We start from the raw sequence: 21,757 nt of genomic DNA, 5'->3' as shown, positions 1-21,757 counted from the left end.
GTTTGGAGGCAATATCTTTTCTCCTTTTTCTTCCTTCTCTTCCTCTGTCCTGTTTTCTCCCATGGATGGAAGGCCTTCCCCAGAGGCACATGCTTTGTTCTAGGATTTTCTAGCTTCAAGGATCATAAGCGAGTAAGTTTTTATGTATTATAAGTGACCTAGTCTGTAGCAATCGTTTAAAGCATCTCAAAATGGACAATGATTTAGTGTCGCTGTGCATTACAAGGTACTAATTAATAACATAGTAAGGATAGTCAGACGGCTGCATATGTAACTTGCACACAGGAGTCAGGAATCTGTCCAACGTCTGTGAGAATTGAACTTATTTATAAGTGAACTACTCTTGAGGCTCATTCTGATGTCTACAGAACATGTGCTTCTCTGTTATTGCACATTCAAATTAAAAGCCTGAATACTTAACACGGCCTTTTGCTTTCGTAGCTCAGTTCTTACTTAAAAGTTGAGTATTGTCTCTTTTCTAAACCAAAGTTTGAAATGGCAAAGGCAGTTAGAAAAACAACACGAAGTCTGTGGTGAACAATAATGAAACATCCATTGCAAGAGATTTCACAATTTCAAGCCCCGCTTACTTTTAATGATCTCTTCCGGGTTTTAAATGCTTGCATAATTCTTGGGCCTAAGAAGAAAATAAAAGCTTTGTTCTTTAATTTACAAAGTACTCCTGAACGTTGATCTAGAGAAAAGAGTTATGGAGAGATGTGTATCAGGTGGATACTGTGGGGTTTCTTGTTGTTTTCTTTTTATTATATATTGGGCCTGGAGGGATAGTCATGGTTAAAAGTACTGGCTGCTCTTTGAGAGGACCTAGGTTTGGTTCCCAGCACCACATAGAGGCTTACAACCATCTATAATTCCAGTTCTGGGGGATTCAACGTCCTCTACTGAACTACATGGGTACTAAGCATGCATTTGGTATGTATATATGTGTATATGTATGTATGTATATAAACTATTGTGGGTTGAATGTGAAATGTCCCCCAAATGCTTTGAATACTTGGTCCCTAGCTAATGGCATTTCTTTGGGGAGGCAATGGAATTTTTGGGAAGTTAGTATTAGCTGCAGGAAGTGTGTTGCTGGGAAGTGGGTCTGTTGGAGTCTTGCTTCCAACCCGAGCAGTCTATTTCTTGCTTGTTGCTATGTGTGGTGGTTTGAATATGCTTGGCCCAGGGAATGGTAGTATTTTGAGGTGTGGCCTCGTTGGAGTAGGTATGACTTTGTTGGAGGAAGGGTGTCACTTTTGGTGCTGGCTTTGAAGCTCTGTGCAGTATAGAAGCCAGTCTTTTCCTAGTGGCCTTCAGATGAAGATGTAGAATCCTCAGTTCCCCCTGTACCATGCCTGCCTGGATGCTGCCATGCTCTTGCCTTGATGATAATGGGCTGAATCTCTGAACATGCATGCCAGCCCCAATTAAATATTTTCCTAATAAGAATTGTCTTGGTCATGGTATCTGTTCACAGCAGTAAAAACCTAAGAAACCATGTAACAAGCAGCTACTGAATGTTCCTGTCCTCCCCACACACAAAAAAAACTAAACTAGTCCTTCATCATGTCCCCACTATGACAGACTCTATTTTCTCAAATGGTGAACTAAAATAAATCTTCCTTTAAGTTGTTTCTTGTCAAGTATTCAGTTATAACAATGAGAAAAGTAACTAATAAGGTATATTCATTCTGAGAACGTGTGGTCATTGCTGTGGTGGACTTGGTTATGTAATTCATAGGCCTTGAAACTGCTCCGTGGAACCAAGTATAGTGGTGCACACCTTTGATCCCAGCACTTGGAAGATAAAGGCAGGTAGATCCCTGAGTTCGAGGCCAGCCAGGTCTACCTAGGAAGTTTCAGGACAGCTAAAAACACCAAAACAACAACAGACACAGAAGCCCTAGACTGCTGTAAGAACAGCTAACGCGTAACTGTGGTGGATGTGTGGAAGAGCAGGACAACAATACAGAGGCAGCTGGAGAAAAAGAAATACAAATCGTTATAAATTAAGAGAAAAGCTGTACCCACAGGTCTCACGGGGGAACAGGGACTCTACTGAGATTTGTACTAAACGCTCTGTCTGTTCTCCCACATCAATCATTAATGAACAAAATGTCCCACAGGCTCGCCTATATGCTAATCTAGTAGAGGTATTTTCTCAATTGGCATGTCCTCTTCTCAGATGATCCAGCTTCGCAGCAAACTGGCATTAAAAAAAAAAATCAAATCTCAGCAGGACATGCCCCTATAGCTTTTCTGCTATCTGTTTTCCAGATAACACAAAGTCCTGTCAGAAGTCCCTTGAGTTCCAGGCATCTCCAGTATTCTTGAGGTCTCTATTTATATATATATAAATTAAGCTTCATTTACACAGAGTCACATAGTGGCTTCTTAGGAACTCCCTCCAGGACATCTGAGCCTGCCATACACCGTCTAACTGCATGGTTTTCTGGAACTTCTGAGTAGCACTCATGACCATGTAGCTCCTGTGTCCTGCATCCCTACAAACCAGCACTAGATGGTCAACTGTAGCAGGAAATCTAGTAGAATCATTCTCTGTAGGGTAAACATGAGAAGGAAATAGTTGTTTTCTTGAAGAAATCACTGTAGAAAACAGTGATCATTTTCTCTTATCTCTGGAGTTTTTCGTTAGGAGCCGTACAGCCTTGGCATGACTCTGGTCTCAGGACAGTCCTGGCACACCTGGAATGTGTTGCATCATTGAGTACTGAGAGCAGTACACAGGAAGGACTGATGTTGCAGGGCTGTGATGTTTTTCTTCAGGAAATGTAGAGATTAGATTAGGGGCTTTGGTATGAGGAACTTGTTTTACCCCCCAAACAACTTTTGTGTAATAATCAATACATATGCTTTTGTGTAGCTCTTGGACATTCAGTCCACTGTGGCTGGGTCTCCCTGCAGCAAGGCCTTAATTCGTCCCTGAGTGACCCTCTTTCTTTGGTCATCCTGTGGGACTCAGAACACTGATGACAATGTCAAGGTCTGTTGTCAGCCTGAGATGTAGTCCAGCCCCGCTTCATATGGTCTCTGCTTTAATTCTTGCTCTGACTACCTTCATGCTAAACTGGGATTAGGTTATATGAGCCAAAGTAACCCCTTCCCATCCAAGTTGCTTTTGGTGGTCAACTTTATCGTAGGGATAGAAACCAAACTAAGACAGGCAGAACTATCCAGGCTGTTGGAGCCTCCATGATGTCACTGTGCACCTCAGGTGATAGATAAGGACACAGGTTTTGTCCTGTGAGGTTTAGGTTACACTTTGGTTCAATCTTTAATGTTTTCATTAATTGCTTTTGGGATGGGAATAGTTTCTCTGAGCCACGGTATATTGGATGTATATAAGCCAGTTTTGTTTTGTTTAACAGGGATTCCCAGTTAAGATGTTGCCTCATATCTCAGAAAAAGCTTTGAACTTTTGAACGGTGTTTGCCTGGGATGGGGGTTTTTGAAGTTGGACTGCATAGGCTTTGCATTTGAGATATACACGAGCCCACGGGCTCTGGGGAAAAGTGTTACAGTGAGTGAAATGGCCCACATTGGCTCATGTGTTTGAACATTTGACCACCTGCTGATGGCGTTGTTTGGGGGAGAGAGTTGAATCTTTGGTTGGACCTAGCCTAAAGAAGTAGATGTCTAGAAGGATGGGCTTCATGTGTTACAACCCAGCACTGCTCTTGACCCAATCTCTCTGCTTCCTGGTTGATGCCCTGAAGAAGTCAGCTACACAACTCAGCCACCATGAACCAAGTTCTACCAGGTGCCATATCTTCCCTACCATGATAAATCCATGCCCCGAGACCGTGAACCCAAAATAAACCTTTAAGTTTTTGTCAGATCTTTGGACACTGCAATGGGGAAAGTGACACACAAAATGTCATAAAGATGGACGGAATGTGGAATTCTAAACAGCGTGTGCTTTCTTATTATAATCAGCACAAATACTGCCTTCGCCTAAAGGGTTGAGTTTCACATGACTTGAAAGGCAATCTTGAAAGATAGTGATGTCAACTTTGGCTAACACCCTAAATCTGTTTCTGATTATGGAAAAATGTGTCCAAAAGCAATCATGGGTCACCATGCACTGCAGACCCCCACTGTTCTCTGGGCATTTAGAGCAGTTCCTGCTTGTTAGCCAGCCGTCAACTACTCAGAATCCCTTCTGACTGGAGTTAACCTCACTGATGCTTCCACCACCATTCATAGGGAAAAAGTACAATAAATATGCATGCTGCTTCTAGTGAGAATTGAAGACAAGAGCATGGCTGTTTGCCACAGGGGCTTGTGAGGGGGTGTCTTTTTCCCCCTCATCCTTGATCGGAACTGGCTTCCAACATCAACTTCCAGCTGTAATTGTTTTGCTGTTCCTCTCCCGTCAAAACGGTCATACGATGAGCCAAAAGCCAGTTCGTATTTGTAGTACTTTATTCAGGAAACTGGGAATTGAATAATGAAGAACTTCTATTCTGCCTATACAAAGTCTAGACTGAAAATTACTGGAAAATCACACTAGGATTACTGGGAGTCACACTAGGACAAAAGACCACATGAGCATGCGTGTTGCCGATGTGTAATTGAGAAAAATATGTTTAAATATGGAGGAAATAGCTTTGCATTTTTAATATTGTAATAGAAGACTTACAGTGTTCTTGACTTATTCAATCAAATTAATGCTTTCCTGCTTTCTGTTGTATGGAGCTGCTGCTGTCCTGTTCCTGGGCAAAAACGTGAGCAGCCTTCCTTCAGGTTTGCACTTTGGTTATGTCCAAATGTGCACGTGAATGTGTGTGTAGGTGTACCGTGTCTCCACCTTATCTTTTGAGTCTGGTCTTTCACTAAACCCAGTGCTCACCATTTTGCTAGACTGACTGGTTAGCAAGGTCTTGCCTGTCTTTTTTTTTCTTTTTTTTTTTTTTATCTTTCTTTTTTTTTTTTCAATTTTTTCCATCTTTATTGGCTTGAGTATTTCTTATTTACATTTCATTGTTATTCCCTTCCCGGTTTCCGGCCAACATCCCTCTAACCCTCCCCTTCCCTTCTATGTGGGCTTCCTCCCCATCCTCCCCCATTGCCGCCCCCCAACAGTCTAGTTCACTGGGGTTCAGTCTTAGGGACCCAAGGCCCCCTTCCACTGGTGCTCTTACTAGGCTATTCATTGTTACCTATGAGGTCAGAGTCCAGGGTCAGTCTATGTATAGTCTTTAGGTAGTGGCTTAGTCCCTGGAAGCTCTGTTTGCTTGGCATTGTTGTTCATATGGGGTCTCAAGCCCCTTCAGCTCTTTCAGTCCTTTCTCTGATTCCTTCAACGGGGGTCCTGTTCTCAGTTCAGCGGTTTGCTGTTGGCTTTCGCCTATGTATTTGCTGTATTCTGGGTGTGTCTCTCAGGAGAGATCTACATCCAGTTCCTATCGGCCTGCACTTCTTTGCTTCATCCATCTTATCTAGTTTGGTGGCTGTATATGTATGGGCCACATGTGGGGCAGGCTCTGAATGGGTGTTCCTTCTGTGTCTGTTTTAATCTTTGCCTCTCTATTCCCTGCCAAGGGTATTCTTGTTCCCCTTTTAAAGGAGTGAAGCATTCACATTTTGATCATCTGTCTTGAGTTTCATTTGTTCTAGGCATCTAGGGTAATTCAAGCATTTGGGCTAATAGCCACTTATCAATGAGTTGCCTGTCTTTTCTACTCCTATAAACCCTGAATTGCCATAGAGACACACAGTGCTACACCCTGTGTTGGCTTCTTTTTTTCTTTCCCCTCCTCTTCCTCCTCTCCTTCCTTTTTTTTTTTTTTTTTTTTTGTTTTGCTTTTTAACATAGGCTCTGGTCATCCAAATTTGGTCCTAATTTCTGCATGGTTGGTTTCTAACCAATGGAGTACTCTGCATCTTGGGTCATTCATATAATCGGGAAACAGATACTTGGTTATTTAATTCATAGCTTTATTCATGAGTCCAAAGATGAAGTTTCGGTCTGCTCCCACTACAGAATGCAGGCTTCTTTTCCTTTCTTATCTCTGAACTGGTTATGGGTGTAACAAGAGATGTGGGGGAGGTGGGCCCTGAAGGTCCCTCCCCGTGCAGATGCCCCTCCTCTGTCTAATCAGGCCTGAGGCCCACCCCCTGGGCCTGGAGTTTGTGAAGTTAAGATTTAATGTAAGCAGTTTGTTTTGGTAGGATTACAAAAGGTTCCCACACTCTCAAGGTTGAAGGCTTGGTCCTAATTTTTGATGTTATTTTGGGAGATGGAAACTTTGGGGGGAGGCTAGCTGGAATTAGGTCTCTGCGGATGTGCCTTTGAAGCTTGTAGCTTATCCCTGGACACTTGTTATCTCTGCTTCCGCTCAGTCACCAGGCCACCACTGCTTACACGACTCTCAACTTTATCTCTCGAGTTCCCACAATAGCATATTAAGTTCAGAAAACTGTCATTTTTCTAGCCCTGATTCCTTCCATAATCTTCCTCAGATTAACATGGTCATTGTCTGTCCCAATCAAATACCTCATGGTCCTGGGACCTACTTCTAGCTTACTTCATTTTCTCTTGCTGTGGTAAAGATCATGGCCCAAAACTGGGGGCTTATTTCGCCTCACACTTTGCTGCCCACCATCAAGAGAAGCCAGGGCAGGAACTCAAGGCGGAGACCATGGAGGGACACTGCTTATTGGCTTGCTCAGTTTTATTGCTTATCTGAGGACCACCGTCCCAGGGATGGCACTGACTCCAGTAGGCGACACTCTCCCACCTCAATCATCCATCAAGAAAAATGTACAGCAGGCTTGCCCATAGGCAGAGCCAATGGGAGTGTTTTCTCAGTTGTAGTTCCCTCTTTCAAAATGATGTTATGTTGAGTGGACAGAAAGCTATCCAGCACGGGGGTTCTACGGTTTGTTAAACCATTTAACCAGCAAAGGACATAGTTTGTTTCCCGTTTTTAATATTCTGAATGAACCCATTCTAAATATTCATGGCCAAGATTTTTATGAGTACCTGCTTTTACTTTAGGCTAAATGTGTCCTATGTAATTGTGTAGTTGGGTGTCCGGTCTCTAAGCAAACTGACACATTGTTTCCCAGAGAGCATCCATATCATGTATGTCTTCACCATTATTGTTAGGATGTTTGGTTCCATCCCGGGTTTTGCCACCAATGCTCGGTTTTTGAATCTTGGCCCATGCCTGGACAGAACATACCCAAACACCATGGTTCCACGTGGAGAGGTTTAATGAGAAAAGAGTAGAAGAGAGGAGAGGCGGCCGGCCATGGGCACGTGGAGGGGGGGATGGGGGCAAGAACAGAGAACAAAGAGCAAGAAGGGTAAGAGAGGGTAAGAGCGGTAAGAGAGGGAGGAGGGGCCAGCAGCCCCTTAAATAGTCAGGCACAGCTGGCTGTTGCCGGGCAACTGTGGGGCGGAGCATACCTGGCTGCTACCAGGTAGCTGTAGGGGGTGGAACTTAGTCAGAATTCCAACGATCATTGTATTGTATGCCTAATCTATTCTTCCAGGCCCTTGCTGGCATCTGGTATCCTGTTTTTATTTCATTCTATGCCTCTTGATATATTTAAAGCGATAATTCATTTGGTTCTAATTTACATTCCCTTAATGCTCAGCGGCGTTGAGCATAATTGTATAAAGTGATTTACCATCTGTGTATCTGTCTGGCAAATCACCTTTTAAAAAGCGTACATTATTTATTTTATCTCACATGTAAGAGTGTTTTGCCTATATGCATATGCGCCATGTGCTTACCTGGTACCCACGGAGGTAAGAAGAGGTATCAGGGATGGTTGGGAACCACCCTGTGGGTGCTGGAAACTGAACCCACATCTTCTGCATAGAACATCTTCCTGTTCCAACTAAATTGTTTAGAAACGTCACTGCTGATTTTAAAGATTTTTTTTTTTTAAAAATTAGGATTAAGTTTATTTGCAAGTAAGAGGCCCAATTTCCTTTTATTTAAACACAATAAAGTTTAGTCTCCCATAAAAAAGAAACCTAGGAATAGGCACCTACTGGTTGTGTGTTGAGAAAATTCTGTCTCCTTTATTGTGTGCTGGTTCTGTTTTTGGAGTTGTCTTTTGCCACTCCCCATCCCCCGGTGGCTTACAGAGTTCTGGTCATTCTATTTGTATTCTAGGAAACAAACAAACAAACAAACAAACAAACAAACAACAACGAGGGCAAAGGTCCCTCCCTTCACAGACCCTAGTTAGAAATCTTATCCTTTATGCCTTACATGTCTGTAGGGTAAAGAAATGATAGAAAATTACAGCCATTGCAGTTAGTATACACCCATCCCAGAAGAGCTTAAATTCAGAAACACAGAGAAGATTTCTGCTGTCCATAGTTACATCTTCCAGAAGGAATCATGGTTAGTAGTTTGCTATATTTTCTACCTTTATTTTCAGGATTCTTTGAAATACAATTTAAATATCTCTCCCTTAGAATACACAGATCTGCAATTAGTGACTACATTCTTTTGTGCAGCCGTCACAACAACTCAGGTTTGCAACACTTCGTCCTGAGTTTCCGTGTAAATTCTGTGTAATTCAGTAAGTGCATGATTTCCATGCCTTCTTCATAGCTTACTATTATTTTGGGGGTGGGAGTAGGGGTTAAGCCAGGTTCAGAATATTTCTCAGAGGGAAAGTTTTAACTTGGAGGACAGGCATGAAGTAACAGTTAACATTTTACATGTGGACATCAGCATGGCCTCTCTTCCCTCATCTCCATGTCCAACTCATTCCCTCGTCGTGTCAACACCACCTCCGAAGCACATCCCTCAATTCTATTTTTACAGCATTTCCAGGGTTCAAACCACCATGACTGCTCATGTAATTGGTCTGCCTTCTCATGTCATGTGACCTCTTAACCTAACTACTTCCAAAGGTTTCCCATCATGCTTTAAATAAAATTCAATTTCTTCCACAATCTGTGAGATCTTGCCACATTTTGGCCTGTCTGTGTCTGATAGCAGGATGCTCCGGCCTTCCTCCTTCTTGCCCTGGTACACTAAACTAAACTCACACTCATTTCTCTTCATGTCCCAACTACACTGAGGTCCCTCTCTGCAAGTCCTTGCATGTGCTGATCTCTCCTCAGATGTCTGCAGAGCTAACATCTCTTACTGCATCACACTGACTATCCCAAGATGCTTCCCTGCACACCGCACTGAAAGCAGCCCCCTTCACCCTCCTCACCTTGTATCTCCCACCTTTAAGATCAGATCCTACTACAAAAGCCTATATTCAACAAAACTGGAAAATCTGGAGGAAATAGACAATTTTCTAGACAGATACCAGGTACCAAAGTTAAATCAGGAATAAATAAACCATCTAAATAACCCCATAACTCCTAAAGAAATAGAAGCAGTTATTAAAAGTCTCCCAACCAAAATGAGCCCAATTCTAGATGGGTTCAGTGCAGAGTTCTATCAGCCCTTCATAGAAGACCTCAAACCAATACTGTCCAAACTATTCCACAAAATAGAAACAGATGGAGCGCTACCGAATTACTTCTATGAAGCCACAATTACTCTTATACTTAAACCACACAAAGACCCAACAAAGAAAGAGAACTACAGACCAATTTCTCTTATGAATATTGACACAAAAATACTCAATAAAATTTTTGCAAACCGAATCCAAGAACACATCAAAACGATCATCCATCATGATCAAGTAGGCTTTATCCCAAGGAGGCAGGGATAGTTTAATATATGAAAATCCATCAATGTATTCCACTATATAAACAAACTGAAAGAACAAAACCACATGATCATTTCATTAGATGCTGAGAAAGCATTTGACAAAATTCAACACCCCTTTGTGATAAAAGTCCTGGAAAGATCAGGAATTCAAGGCCCACATCTAAACATAGTAAAAGCAATATACAGCAAAACAGTAGCTAACATCAAACTAAATGGAGAGAAATTGAAGCAATCCCACTAAAATCAGGGACTAGACAAGGCTGCCCACTCTCTCCCTACTTATTCAATAGAGTACTCAAAGTCCTAGCCAGAGCAATCAGACAACAAAAGGAGGTCAAAGGGATACAAACTGGAAGGGAAAAAAATCAAAATATCACTATTTACAGATATAATAGTGTACTTAAGTGACTCTGAAGTTCCACCAGAGAACTACTTAACCTGATAAACAACTTCAGCAAAATGTTGGGGTATAAAATTAACTCAAACAAATCAGTAGCCTTCTTTTACTAAAGGATAAACAGGCTAAGAAAGAAATTAGGGAAATGACACCCTTCACAATAGTCCCAAATAATATAAAATATCTTGGTGTGACTTTAACCAAGCAAGTGAAAGATCTGTATGACATGAACTTCAAGTCTCTGAAGAAAGAAATTGAGGAAGATCTCAGAAGATGGAAAGATCTTCCATGCTCATGGATTGGCAGGATTAATATAGTAAAAATGGCCATTTTGCCAAAAGGAATCTACAGATTCAATGCAATCCCCATCAAAATTCCTACCTAATTCTTCATAGAGATAGAAAGACCCAGAAAAATTGTCTCAAGTCATTTAAGTCTTTTAACATGTGACTCTACGATATCTCAACAGGCTAAAATATTTAGAAAATCAATGAAGTATATCATAAACTTATACATATATAGAGTTTGTGTGTAATGTACAAACAAAGAATTGAGGGTGTTATATAAACACAACATTATAGACACATCCCTTACTTGAAACAAAGACCTATGGTCTTATTGTTTTTTTTTGTTTTTTTTTTACTTAAGATCCTGTGAAGGCTGACAGAACAATACAACTAGAAAGGGGGTTGCTAACTGATAATTGCTTGGTTGAAGTTACCACCAAGATATTTTGTATTATCTGTGGCTATTGTGAAGGGAGCTGTCTCTCTAATTTCTTTCTCAGTCTGTTTATGTTTTGAGTAGAGGCTACTGATTTGTTTGAGTTAATTTTTTATCTGGCTACTTTGCTGAAATTGCTTATCAGCTGGGGAAGTTCTCTGGTAGAATTTTTGGGGTTACTTATGTAGACTATCATATCATCTGCAAATAGTGATAGCTTTAATTCTTCTTTGCCAATTTGTATCCCCTAGATCTCTTTTTGTTGTCTTATTGTTCTAGCTAGCACTTAGAGTACTATATAGAATAGATATGGGGAGAATGGGCATCCTTGTCTTTTCCCTGATTATAGTGGGATTGCTTCAAGTATTTCTCCATTTAATTTGGTATTGGCTGTTAGTTTGCTGTAAATTGCTTTTATTATGTTTAGGTATGGGCCTTGAATTCCTGATCTCTATAATACTTTTAACATGACAGAGTGTTGTATTTTGTCAAATGCTTTTGCTGCATCTAAGGAGATGATCATGTGATACTTTTCTTTGAGTTTGTTTACATGGTGGATTACATTAATGGATTTTTGTATATTGAACCAACCTTACATCCCTGGGATGAAGCCTACTTGATGGTAGTGAATGGTGGTTTTGATGTGTCCTTGGATTTGATTTGCAAGAACTTTATTGAGTATTTTTTGCAACCCTGTAGAAGGACCAGCAGTCTCAATTAACCCAGACCCTGAAGGTCTCTCAGACACTGGAACACCAACCAGGCAGCATACACCAGCTGAGACGAAGTCCCCAACACATAGACAGTAGAGGACTCCCGAGTCTGGGTACAATCAGAGAAGATGCACTTAACCCTCAAGAGACTGGAGGCATCAACGAGAGGGGAGCTCCTTGGCCCTGTGGAGGCTCAATGACCAAGCATAGGGGAATGCTAGGGTGCTAAGGTGGAGTGGGTGGGTGGGCAGGAGAGCACCCTTGGAGAAGCAGGGGGAGAGGGAAGAGATGGAGGTTTGTGGAAGGGAAACTGGGAAGGGGGATAACATTTGAAATGTAAATGAATGAAATAACCAATACCAAAAAGAGTTTCTATTGGTGTGAAGAGACACCGTGACTACTGCAACTCATAGAGAGGAAAATGCTTAATTGGAGCTGGCTTACAGTTCCAGAGGTGTAGTGCATTAGTGTCGTGATAGCATGACACGAAAAAATGGGAAATGTCAACAGAGTCATCTATTACGATGAACACTTAGGAGTCACTAGGATGAAAGTGGATCTTATTACATAAAATTAAAGTCTTTGTTTGTACATAAACTTTAACATTTGGGGATTATCGAAATGACTACCTGTATGTGCTTAGGTCAAGTTTGCTGGTTTTGTTGTTGTTGTTAAGTTTTTAAGTCTTTTCTTTTTAGTTGGGTTTTTATGGTTTTGTTTGTTTGTTGTTGTTCTATTTTCTTTTCTTTCAAGATAGATACCCATGTATGTCGGTATAGACTCACCATGTAGCCAAAGAGAACATTTAACTTCTGACCCTCTGCCTCTATCTGCCAACTGCTAGGATTGGTGTCAGACATTGATTTTTTTTTCTTTTTAACCAGAAACTGCCCTTGCAATTCTTATTCAAAGAGGAAGGAGTAACTCACCAATTTTCAAACAACAGAGGACAGTGAAGAGCTGTTCACATTTTTGTGGATCATATCAATCAGTTTGCAGTGTGAGAAGTTAAACATGCAGGGGTTCTCTCTAAAAGCAGCCAGCACTTTTAGCTGCTGAGCTCCTGCGCCCCATTCTCATTTTAACAGCAGGTGGCCCAAGGCACTGTTAAACGACCGCCATTCTGCATCTTCTTTTTGATGGTCTCAATGGTTATTAAAAATGCTACGAGACGGATGATCAAAATGTGAATGCTTCACTCCTTCTTTAAAAGGGAACAAGAATACCCTTGGCAGGGAATAGAGAGGCAAAGATTAAAACAGAGACAGAAGGAACACCAATTCAGAGCCTGCCCCACATGTGGCCCATACATATACAGCCACCCAATTAGACAAGATGGATGAAACAAAGAAGTGCAGGCCGACAGGAGCCGGATGTAGATCGCTCCTGAGAGACACAGCCAGAATACAGCAAATACAGAGGCGAATGCCAGCAGCAAACCACTGAACTGAGAACGGGACCCCCGTTGAAGGAATCAGAGAAAGAACTCGAGCTTGAAGGAGCTCAAGACTCCTTATGAACAACTATGCCAAGCAACCAGAGCTTCCAGGGACTAAGCCACTACCTAAAGACTATACATGGACTGACCCTGGACTCTGACCTCATAGGTAGCAATGAATATCCTAGTAAGATCACCAGTGGAAGGGGAACACCCATAAAGAAGGGAAGGGGGAGGGATTAGGGGGATGTTTGCCCGGAAACCAGGAAAGGGAATAACACTCGAAATGTAAATAAGAAATATTCAAGTTAATAAAAAAAAATGCTACATAAGAATTCCAAAGCTTCCATTCAGTGGTAGATAAATTGTAAAAGTAAATTGATATTAAAATGCGTAAGCGAGGAACTACTAAATCTATTTTTAATATGAAATAATTGAACAAAAAATAAAGATAGCCAGTATCTTAGTTGAGGGTTCCAATTGCTGCAATGAACCACCATGACCAAAAAGAAAATTGTGGAGAAAGGGGTTTACTTGACTTACATTTCCATGTGGTTGTTATTGAAGGAAGTCAGGACAGGAACACAAGCAGGGCAGGAACCCGGAGGCTGGAGCTGATGCAGAGACCAGGCAGGGGTGCTGCTTACTGGCTTGCTCAGCCTGTTTTCTTGTAGAATCCAGGACCACCAGCCCAGGGATGGCACCACCTACCATTGGCTGGGCCTTCCCACATTGGTCGCTAATTGAGAAATGTCTTATAGCTGGATCTCATAGAGGCATTTCCTCAGATGACGTTCCTTCCTTTCAGATGACTCTAGCTTGTGTCAAGTTGACACAAACCATCCAGGACAGCCAGCACGCACATGGAGAGATATACTACTTCATCGTTCATTAGAGAATTTTAAATTAAATCAAAAAAGAAAATTAGCTAACATCAAGTGTGGGTTGGCAGGAAGAGAAATTGGACCTCATGCACTGGTGATTGTATTAATTAATAAAATTTAGTGAGATTAATTTTATGTATAGGCCAATCACTATACAATCAAGAGACATGGCTAACATGTGACAACACACTGTCTCAGTAGGTTTGTTTTTTAATTACTCTCTAAAATAAGGATAAAGGAATGGCATGGTAGGTATATGAGCCAGTAAGCGAGTTATTTATTAACTCCACTTGCTTTGCTTTTGGGTGATTGACAGCACATTAGATTTGTTTACACAGCATCAACACTAATGTGGTGTGGCTACATTGGTCAGTGTGCTGTGTTAGCTTTGGCTTCAATGGTTAATCGTCACTGTCAGCTTGAACAGGTTATGAAACATGAGAGGGTTAGCACTTTGGCGGTGTGTCTGTACCTGAGATGACTGACAGAGGGAAGAAATCATGCCGTGCATGCTGGGGCCACCTCACACAGCTGGGATCCCATATGAAACACAAACAGAAAAGGAGAACACAAGCGGAGCGACAGCATTCTTTTCTCTTTGCTTCCTGTTCTGACTAAAGGTGAAAGATCAGCTTTGGTCCCACCCCTGTGCCTTCCTTACAAAGTTGCTTCATGACCATGCATGACTACAGCACCAGAGGATGCAGTGCCCGGTTCTCATCCCCCTTGGCACCCTACATGGTGCCCCCAGCACCTATATGGTGAACAGCATCTACAAACACATAAAGTAAAATGAATAAATCTAATAGCATTTTTCAAGTAATATACATTCAAAGCACACAGGCAATAGAGAAAACAATCTATCTCAAAGCCTAGGGAGATGCACTGGCTATATTAAAATGGCCATCTCGGATGAGAAGGACCAGGCCAAGGAGACTGAGAGGACTGGGAGTACAGAATGACATATAATACAGGAGAGTCTTAGATCTCAGAGGAGAGTCTCAAGTCTGTGTCCCTGAGGGCCCTGGGCTCATGGAGAATGCATGTATGTCCTAATATTCAGGAGGAATGCTTAAGTAGTGTTCCCAGCAAAACTTTTAAAGCAGACTCAGGAAATTTAAACGGCCTTCTAGAGAGGGAGCACAGAAGAGCTAATGGATACAGATCTTTACTTGAAATATATTTTCCCACCAACCTATGTGGAATTAAGTTGCCTAATGAAGCCTAGGGTAAAGTAAATGAGAAACCATTAAGATCTGTTTTTTTTTTTTTTAACACTCAGGACTGTTCTGTAAACCTAGAAAATACAAAGATGCCTTTGTTGAGACTCATGTCATTTGCCTGGTAGGAGTTTTAAAAGCACCAGTTAATTTTGTTTCCTTGTTATTTCATTGCACGCACCTGCAGAATAAGGCTTTAGTTTAAAAAAAAGAAACCTTATCATTGATCGTGAAAGCAATATTTAGCAAGCTATTGGTTTTGAGTGCTCCTTTATATGCACACTATACGGCTCTTTTGCTGTATTGGTGTTAGTGGTAGAAACCATAGGCTCTTTAACAAGGAAGTATTATGCCATTTCTGCCTATATTATTCTTAATAAGCCATAGCAGCACTAAGTGTACAAATTAAATGAAGGCCAAGTAATACAGACTGTGGGACTTAAAAGGCCACTGCTATTTGGCGGTTGAGCCTTGTGTGGGGGCTTTCAATGATGTCTCTCTTGAATTAAAAACGAAGTGTTTTTCATAACTATGTTTTCTGAATCTTTCTTTCCTTTTACATTGTAGAAGCATGAACATGTTCTTCAGCGAATATTAAACAATCACTTTAAATAATATCCTCATAAATTATACACTACCTATACCAAGATGTTTTGAGCTAATCAAAAGTGTTACTGGTAGTGTGGCTAAAATACATGCATTTTAAATGTCTCCTCTTTATGAATTTTGTGATTGATTTATGCAATATATCTAGTTCTTTCCCTGTTTAAGGAAGTCCACACACACACGATCTGAGCATATTTATATGTTTCTTTCCAACATTTTTATTTCCTAGAAACATAAAATATTGCAATATTTATGAGGACCTGGGGAAAACATGGTGAAGTTGGGTAAAAGGGGCAGCTGCTTTGCCTATGTAGACTTGGGTGGAGGGAGGAGCTATTCACAGCACTCGTGACCACTATTTGTGCCTTTACAACTGGAAAGATGTTAAGGCTTGGGCATCTTTCAAAGGAAAGAACCTCCTTTCTAACTCCTAAAGGTGAAATTTTTTTCTGGGACACAATGAGCCTTCCTCTTCGAAAACATGTTTGAAGGAATAAAAGACGGTAAAGTTTGAGAAGCCGCCGCCGGGATGGACGTGTTTCTCATGATCTGGCACCACAAGACCACCATCTTTACAGATGCCAAGGAGTCGAGCACCCTGTTCGAACTGAAGCGCATCATGGAGGGCATCCTCAAGAGGCCGCCAGAGGAGCGGCGGCTGTACAAGGACGACCAGCTCCTCGAAGATGGAAAAACTCTGGGCGAGCGTGGCTTCACTAATCAGACAGCAAGGCCCCAGCCCCAGTGGGCCTGGCCTTCTGAGCAGAAGGTGCCTTCAGAGCTTCTGTGCGTTGAGCCCTTCTCCAGCCCTCTCGAGCTTCCAGATGTGACGAAGCCACAGGACTCTGGAGGCAGCGCCAATGAACAAGCTGTGCAGTGAGGGTCCCAGGCCTACCCTCTAGAGACCCATTCCCCTACTAAAAAAAAGATTTGGATGTCAAAAGCAAACAAACAAACAAAAATATGGAAAAGTTCGTGGTTGACAAGAGTCATGTTACTTCATGGTTACTGTTATTTATTACTACCATTGTTGGTAGGTACGATTTACGTCAGGAATTATAAAATCAATGTCTGTCCCGATTAGAAGTCGTTGAGCAGGCATAGAAAGATGACAGGCAAGTAGGAGGTAAGTAGGAGGTGTGGTCTTGTTGGAAGAAGTGTGTCACTGGGGGTGGGCTTTGAGGGGCCAAAGGCTCAAGGCAGACCCAGTGTCCCTCTCTTCCCACTGCCTGATGATCTGGAATAGAAATCTTAGCTACCTCTTCAGCACCAGGCCTGGTCCTCGTGCCACCATGCTTCCCACCATGACAATGACGGACTAAACCTCTGACACTGTAAGCAAGTCCCAGTAAAGTACTTTTCTTTCTGAGAGTTGCTGTGGTCATGGTGTCTCTTCACAGTAACAGGATATTGACTTAGACAACCAGTTTTTCTAAAATGACTGCCATGAGATACATCCATTTTAAAAGACTTTATTATATACAGTGATAGTATATAAAGTATACAATTCTAAATAAAGTGGAAGTGTTCAAATGTAAGCAATTATTGTGAGTTAGAAATACTTTGTGACTTTATTTTTCTCCCAGTATTTCCTATGATAAAACCAGTAAAAATTTATAAATGTATCAATCTCCTGGATACATAGGGAAAAAATTAAACTTATATTTTCAAATGTTTTGTCTAAGTAATTGAGTAAATAACTTAAATTGCTTTAATTCTTTAGTGGTGGTTTTTATAATTTCCCTGTGAAAATTAGACATCACCTTTGTGGAATGAAGATAAAGAAACAGAACACACAGCGGCATCTGCCTGTCCTGTCATTTGCTGTGTGGTGTAACTGATCACTCCATAGCTTTTCAATAGTCTTATAGCTAAAGACTCACAGATTTCTTCTCTGAGAGTAGAAAGCATTGTCGGGGCTCAAAGGCCCTGTCTCTTCTAGTACTTTGGAAATTAGTTTGCTAAAAAGTAATGCTGCAAATGCAGAAGAAGTCATCATTTCAGGGTGACCCTTCCAAGTGCTTCAGTTTGTAGTGTGTCTAGTGGTGTTCCATGCCAGCCCAACTGTAGTCTAAAGAAACAGTCTGTGGACATCTTGTGCTTAGACCGCATGTGCATACTTCCTTTCCTATCCAGGATGATAGAAGGTGGTTTGGGGACTGGTGTGATCACAGTGCATTGTGAGCGAGTATGATATGGTACTCTCTTTAATACTATCTTTTATAAATGGAAAATTTTGCTATGATCCATAACGCTATGACAAACCACTAGAAAATATAGGGACCAAAGACAAATCCCACATCCACTATCCTCCATTCCGTTTGCAAAAATCTGACCACAGAAGCTCTTCCTCAGAGTGTGAGCTTTGACACGATGCAGGAATGACTGTGAGCATCAAGGAATACTTGTAGACTGTGAGACCATGAGACGTCCAAGCACCAGGCCCTCTAGGCACTTGAGTTTGTCCCTTTTGCCACTGTGGATGAGTTGATGCAGTGAAGAATACTAGATCACACAAGCCAAATAGAAGATCTGCAGAGCTTCCCGATTCCGTCTGTGCCCAGAGCTGACCTGGTGCCACAACTCTCTGTGCCCAGATCCCACTGGGAGAGAGCTGGTCTCCCAGGAGTGCTAACACACCTGATAGTGCAGGAGAGTCAAGCCGCTGTCAAAGACAGCAAGACCATCTAACACCAGAGATAACCAGATGGCAAGAGGCAAGTGCAAGAGCATAACCAACAGAAACCAAGGCTACTTGGCATCTTCAGAACCCAGTTCTCCTACCTCAACAAGTCCAGGATACCCCAACATACCTGAAAAGCAAGGTTTGATTTAAAATCACATCTCATGATGATGTTAGATGACTTAAGAAGGACATAAATAACCCCTAAAAGAAATACAAGACAACAGAAGGAAACAGGTAGAAACTCTTAAATAGGAAACACAAAAATCCCTTAAAGAATTACAGAAAAACACAACGAAACAGGTGAAGGAAATGAACAAAACCATCCAGGACCCAAAAATGGAAGTAGCAACAATAAAGAAATCACAAAGGGAGACAATTCTGGAGATAGAAAAACTAGGAAAGAGATCAGAGGTCACAGACCCAAGCATCACAAGCAGAATACAAGAGATAGAAGAAGCAGAAAAAACCATAGAAAACATTGGCACAACAGTCCAAGAAAATCCAAAACATCCAGGAAATCCAGGACACAATGAGAAGATCAAACCTAAGGACAATAGGTATAGAAGAGAGTGAAGATTCCCAACTTACAGGGCCAGTAAATATCGTCAACAAAACTATAGAAGAAAACTTCCCTAACCTAAAGAAAGAGATGCCCATAAACATACAAGAAGCCTACAGAACTCCAAAGAGATTGGACCAGGAAAGAAATTCCTCAGGTCACATAATAGTCAAAACACCAAATGCACAAGACAAAGAAATAATATTAAAAGCAGTAAGGGAAAAGGTCAAGTAACATATAAAGGCAGACCTATCAGAATCACACCAGACTTTTCGCCGGAAACTATGAAAGCCAGAAGTTCCTGGACAGATGTCATACAGACCCTAAGAGAACACAAATGCCGGTCCAGGTTATTATATCCAGCAAAACTCTCAATTGCCGTAGATGGAGAAACCAAGATATTCCATGACAAAACCAAATTTACACAATATCTTTCTACAAGTCCAGTCCTACAAAGGATAATAGATGGAAAATTCCAACACAAGGAGGGAAAATATACCCTAGGAAAAGGAAGAAAGTAATCTTTCAACTAACCCAAAACAAGAAAGACACACAAACATAAGTCTACCTCTAATAACAAAACTAACAGGAAGCAACACTCATGATTCCTTAATATCTCTCTATCAATAGACTCAATTCCCCAATAAAAAGACACAGACTAATGGACTGGATTTGTAAAGAGGACCCAGCATTTTGCTGCATACAGGAAATGCACCTCAGAGACAAAGAAAGACACTGCCTCAGAGTAAATGGCTGGGAAAAGAAGTTTCCAAGCAAATGGACCCAAGAAACAAGCTGGAGTAGCCATTCTGATATCAAATAAAATAGATTTTCTACTAAAAGTTATCGAAAAAGATAAGGCAGTACAATTCATTCTTATCAAAAGAAAAAAAATTACTAAGATGAACTCTCAATCCTAAATATCTATGCTCCAAATGCAAGGGCACCCACATTTATAAAAGAAACTTTACTAAAACTCAAAGTACACATTGCACCTCACACAATAATAGTAGGAGACTTCAACACCCCACTCTCAGCAATGGACAGATCATGGAAACAGAAACTAAACAGAGACACAGTGAAACTAACAGAAATTATGAATCAAATGGATTTAACAGATATGTATAGAACATTTCATCCTAAAACAAAAGGATATACCTTCTTCTCAGCACCTCATGGTACTTTATCCAAAATTGACCATACAATCAGTCACAAAATAGGTCTCAACAGATGGAGGAAGATAGAAATAATCCCATGCATCCTATCAGATCACCGCAGAACAAGACTGGTCTTCAATAATAACAAAAAACAACAGAAATCCCATATATATATGGAAGCTGAACAATGCTCTACTCAAAGATAACCTGGTCAAGGAAGAAATAAAGAAAGAAATTAAAGACTTTTTAGAATTTAATGAAAATAAAGGTACAACATACCCAACCTTATGGGACACAATGAAAACAGTGCTAAAAGGAAAACTCATAGATCCGAGTGCCTCCAAAAAGAAACTCGAGAAAGCATACACTAGCAGCTTGACAGCACACCTAAAAGCACTAGAACAAAAAGAAGCAAACACACCCAAGAGCAGTAGAGGGCAGGAAATAATCAAACTCAGGGCTAAAATCAACCAAGTGAAAACAAAAAGAACTATACAAAGAATGAACAAAACCAGGAGCTGGTTCTGTGAGAAAATCAACAAGATAGATAAACCCTTAACCAGACTAACCAGAGGGCATAGAGAATGTATCCAAATTAACAAAATCAGGACTGAAAAGGGAGGCATAACAACAGAATCTGAGGAAATTAAAAAAAAATCAGATCCTACTACAAAAGCCTATAGTCAACAAAACTGGAAAATCTGGAGGAAATAGACAATTTTCTAGACAGATACCAGGTACCAAAGTTAAATCAGGATCAGATAAGCCATCTAAACAGTCCCATAACTCCTAAAGAAATAGAAGCAGTTATTAAAGGTCTCCCAACCGAAAAAAGCCTAAGACCAGATGGGTTCAGTCCAGAATTCTATCAGACCTTCATAGAAGACCTCATAACAATACTATACAAACTGTTCCACAAAATAGAAACAGAAGGAGCACTACCTAATTAGTTCTATGAAGTCACAATCACACTTATACCACACAAAGACCCAACAATAAAAGAGAACTTCTAACCAATTTTGCTTATGAATATCAATGCCAAAATACTCAGTAAGATTCTTGCAAACCGAATCCAAGAACACATCAAGATGATCATCCATCATGATTGTGATGGTTTACATATGTTTGGCCCAGGGAGTGGCACTATTAGAAAGTGTAGCCTTGTTGGAGGAAGTGTATCACTGTGGAGTTGGGCTTGGAGTCCCTCCTCCTAGCTGCCTGGGATATTCAGCCTGTTGCTGGCTTCCTTCAGGTGAAAATGCAGAACTCTCAGCTCTTCCTGGACTGTGCCTGCCTGGATGCTGCCATTCTCCCACCTTGAACCTCTCTGAACCTGTAAGCCAGCCCCAATTAAATGTTGTCCTTTTTAAAACTTGCATTGATCATGGTGTCTGTTCACAGCAATAAAACACTAACAAAGACAATGATCAAGTTGGCTTCATCACAGGGATTCAGGGATGGTTCAATATATGGAAATCCATCAACGTAATCCACTATATAAGCAAACTCAAAGAAAAAAAAACACATGATCATTTCATTACATGCTGAGAAAGCATTTGCCAAAATTGAACAACCCTTCACGATAAAAGTCTTGGAAAGATCAGGAATTCAAGGCCCATACCTAAACATAGTAAAAGCAATAT

At 41.0% G+C, this 21,757-nt stretch overlaps 1 protein-coding gene across 1 annotated transcript; it reads left to right on the top strand.

Moving 5' to 3' along the window:
- The first annotated feature begins 16,241 nt into the window (after window positions 1–16,241).
- On the top strand, window positions 16,242–16,592 carry LOC116895332 (elongin-B-like). Its single transcript, XM_032896640.1, has one exon. It carries the CDS (start codon window positions 16,242–16,244, stop codon window positions 16,590–16,592), a length of 351 nt encoding a protein of 116 aa, XP_032752531.1.
- Window positions 16,593–21,757: the final 5,165 nt, after the last annotated feature.

Source organism: Rattus rattus, chromosome 3 (assembly GCF_011064425.1).
Source record: "Rattus rattus isolate New Zealand chromosome 3, Rrattus_CSIRO_v1, whole genome shotgun sequence".
Lineage (NCBI taxonomy): Eukaryota > Metazoa > Chordata > Mammalia > Rodentia > Muridae > Rattus > Rattus rattus.
Note: the sequence above shows the minus strand (reverse complement) of the source record. Positions and strands in the feature narration are given on the sequence as shown.

Excerpts from the sequence above, each read along its gene's own strand:
- LOC116895332 (XM_032896640.1), top strand. The coding sequence starts at position 16,242 with ATGGACGTGTTTCTCATGATCTGGCACCACAAGACCACCATCTTTACA.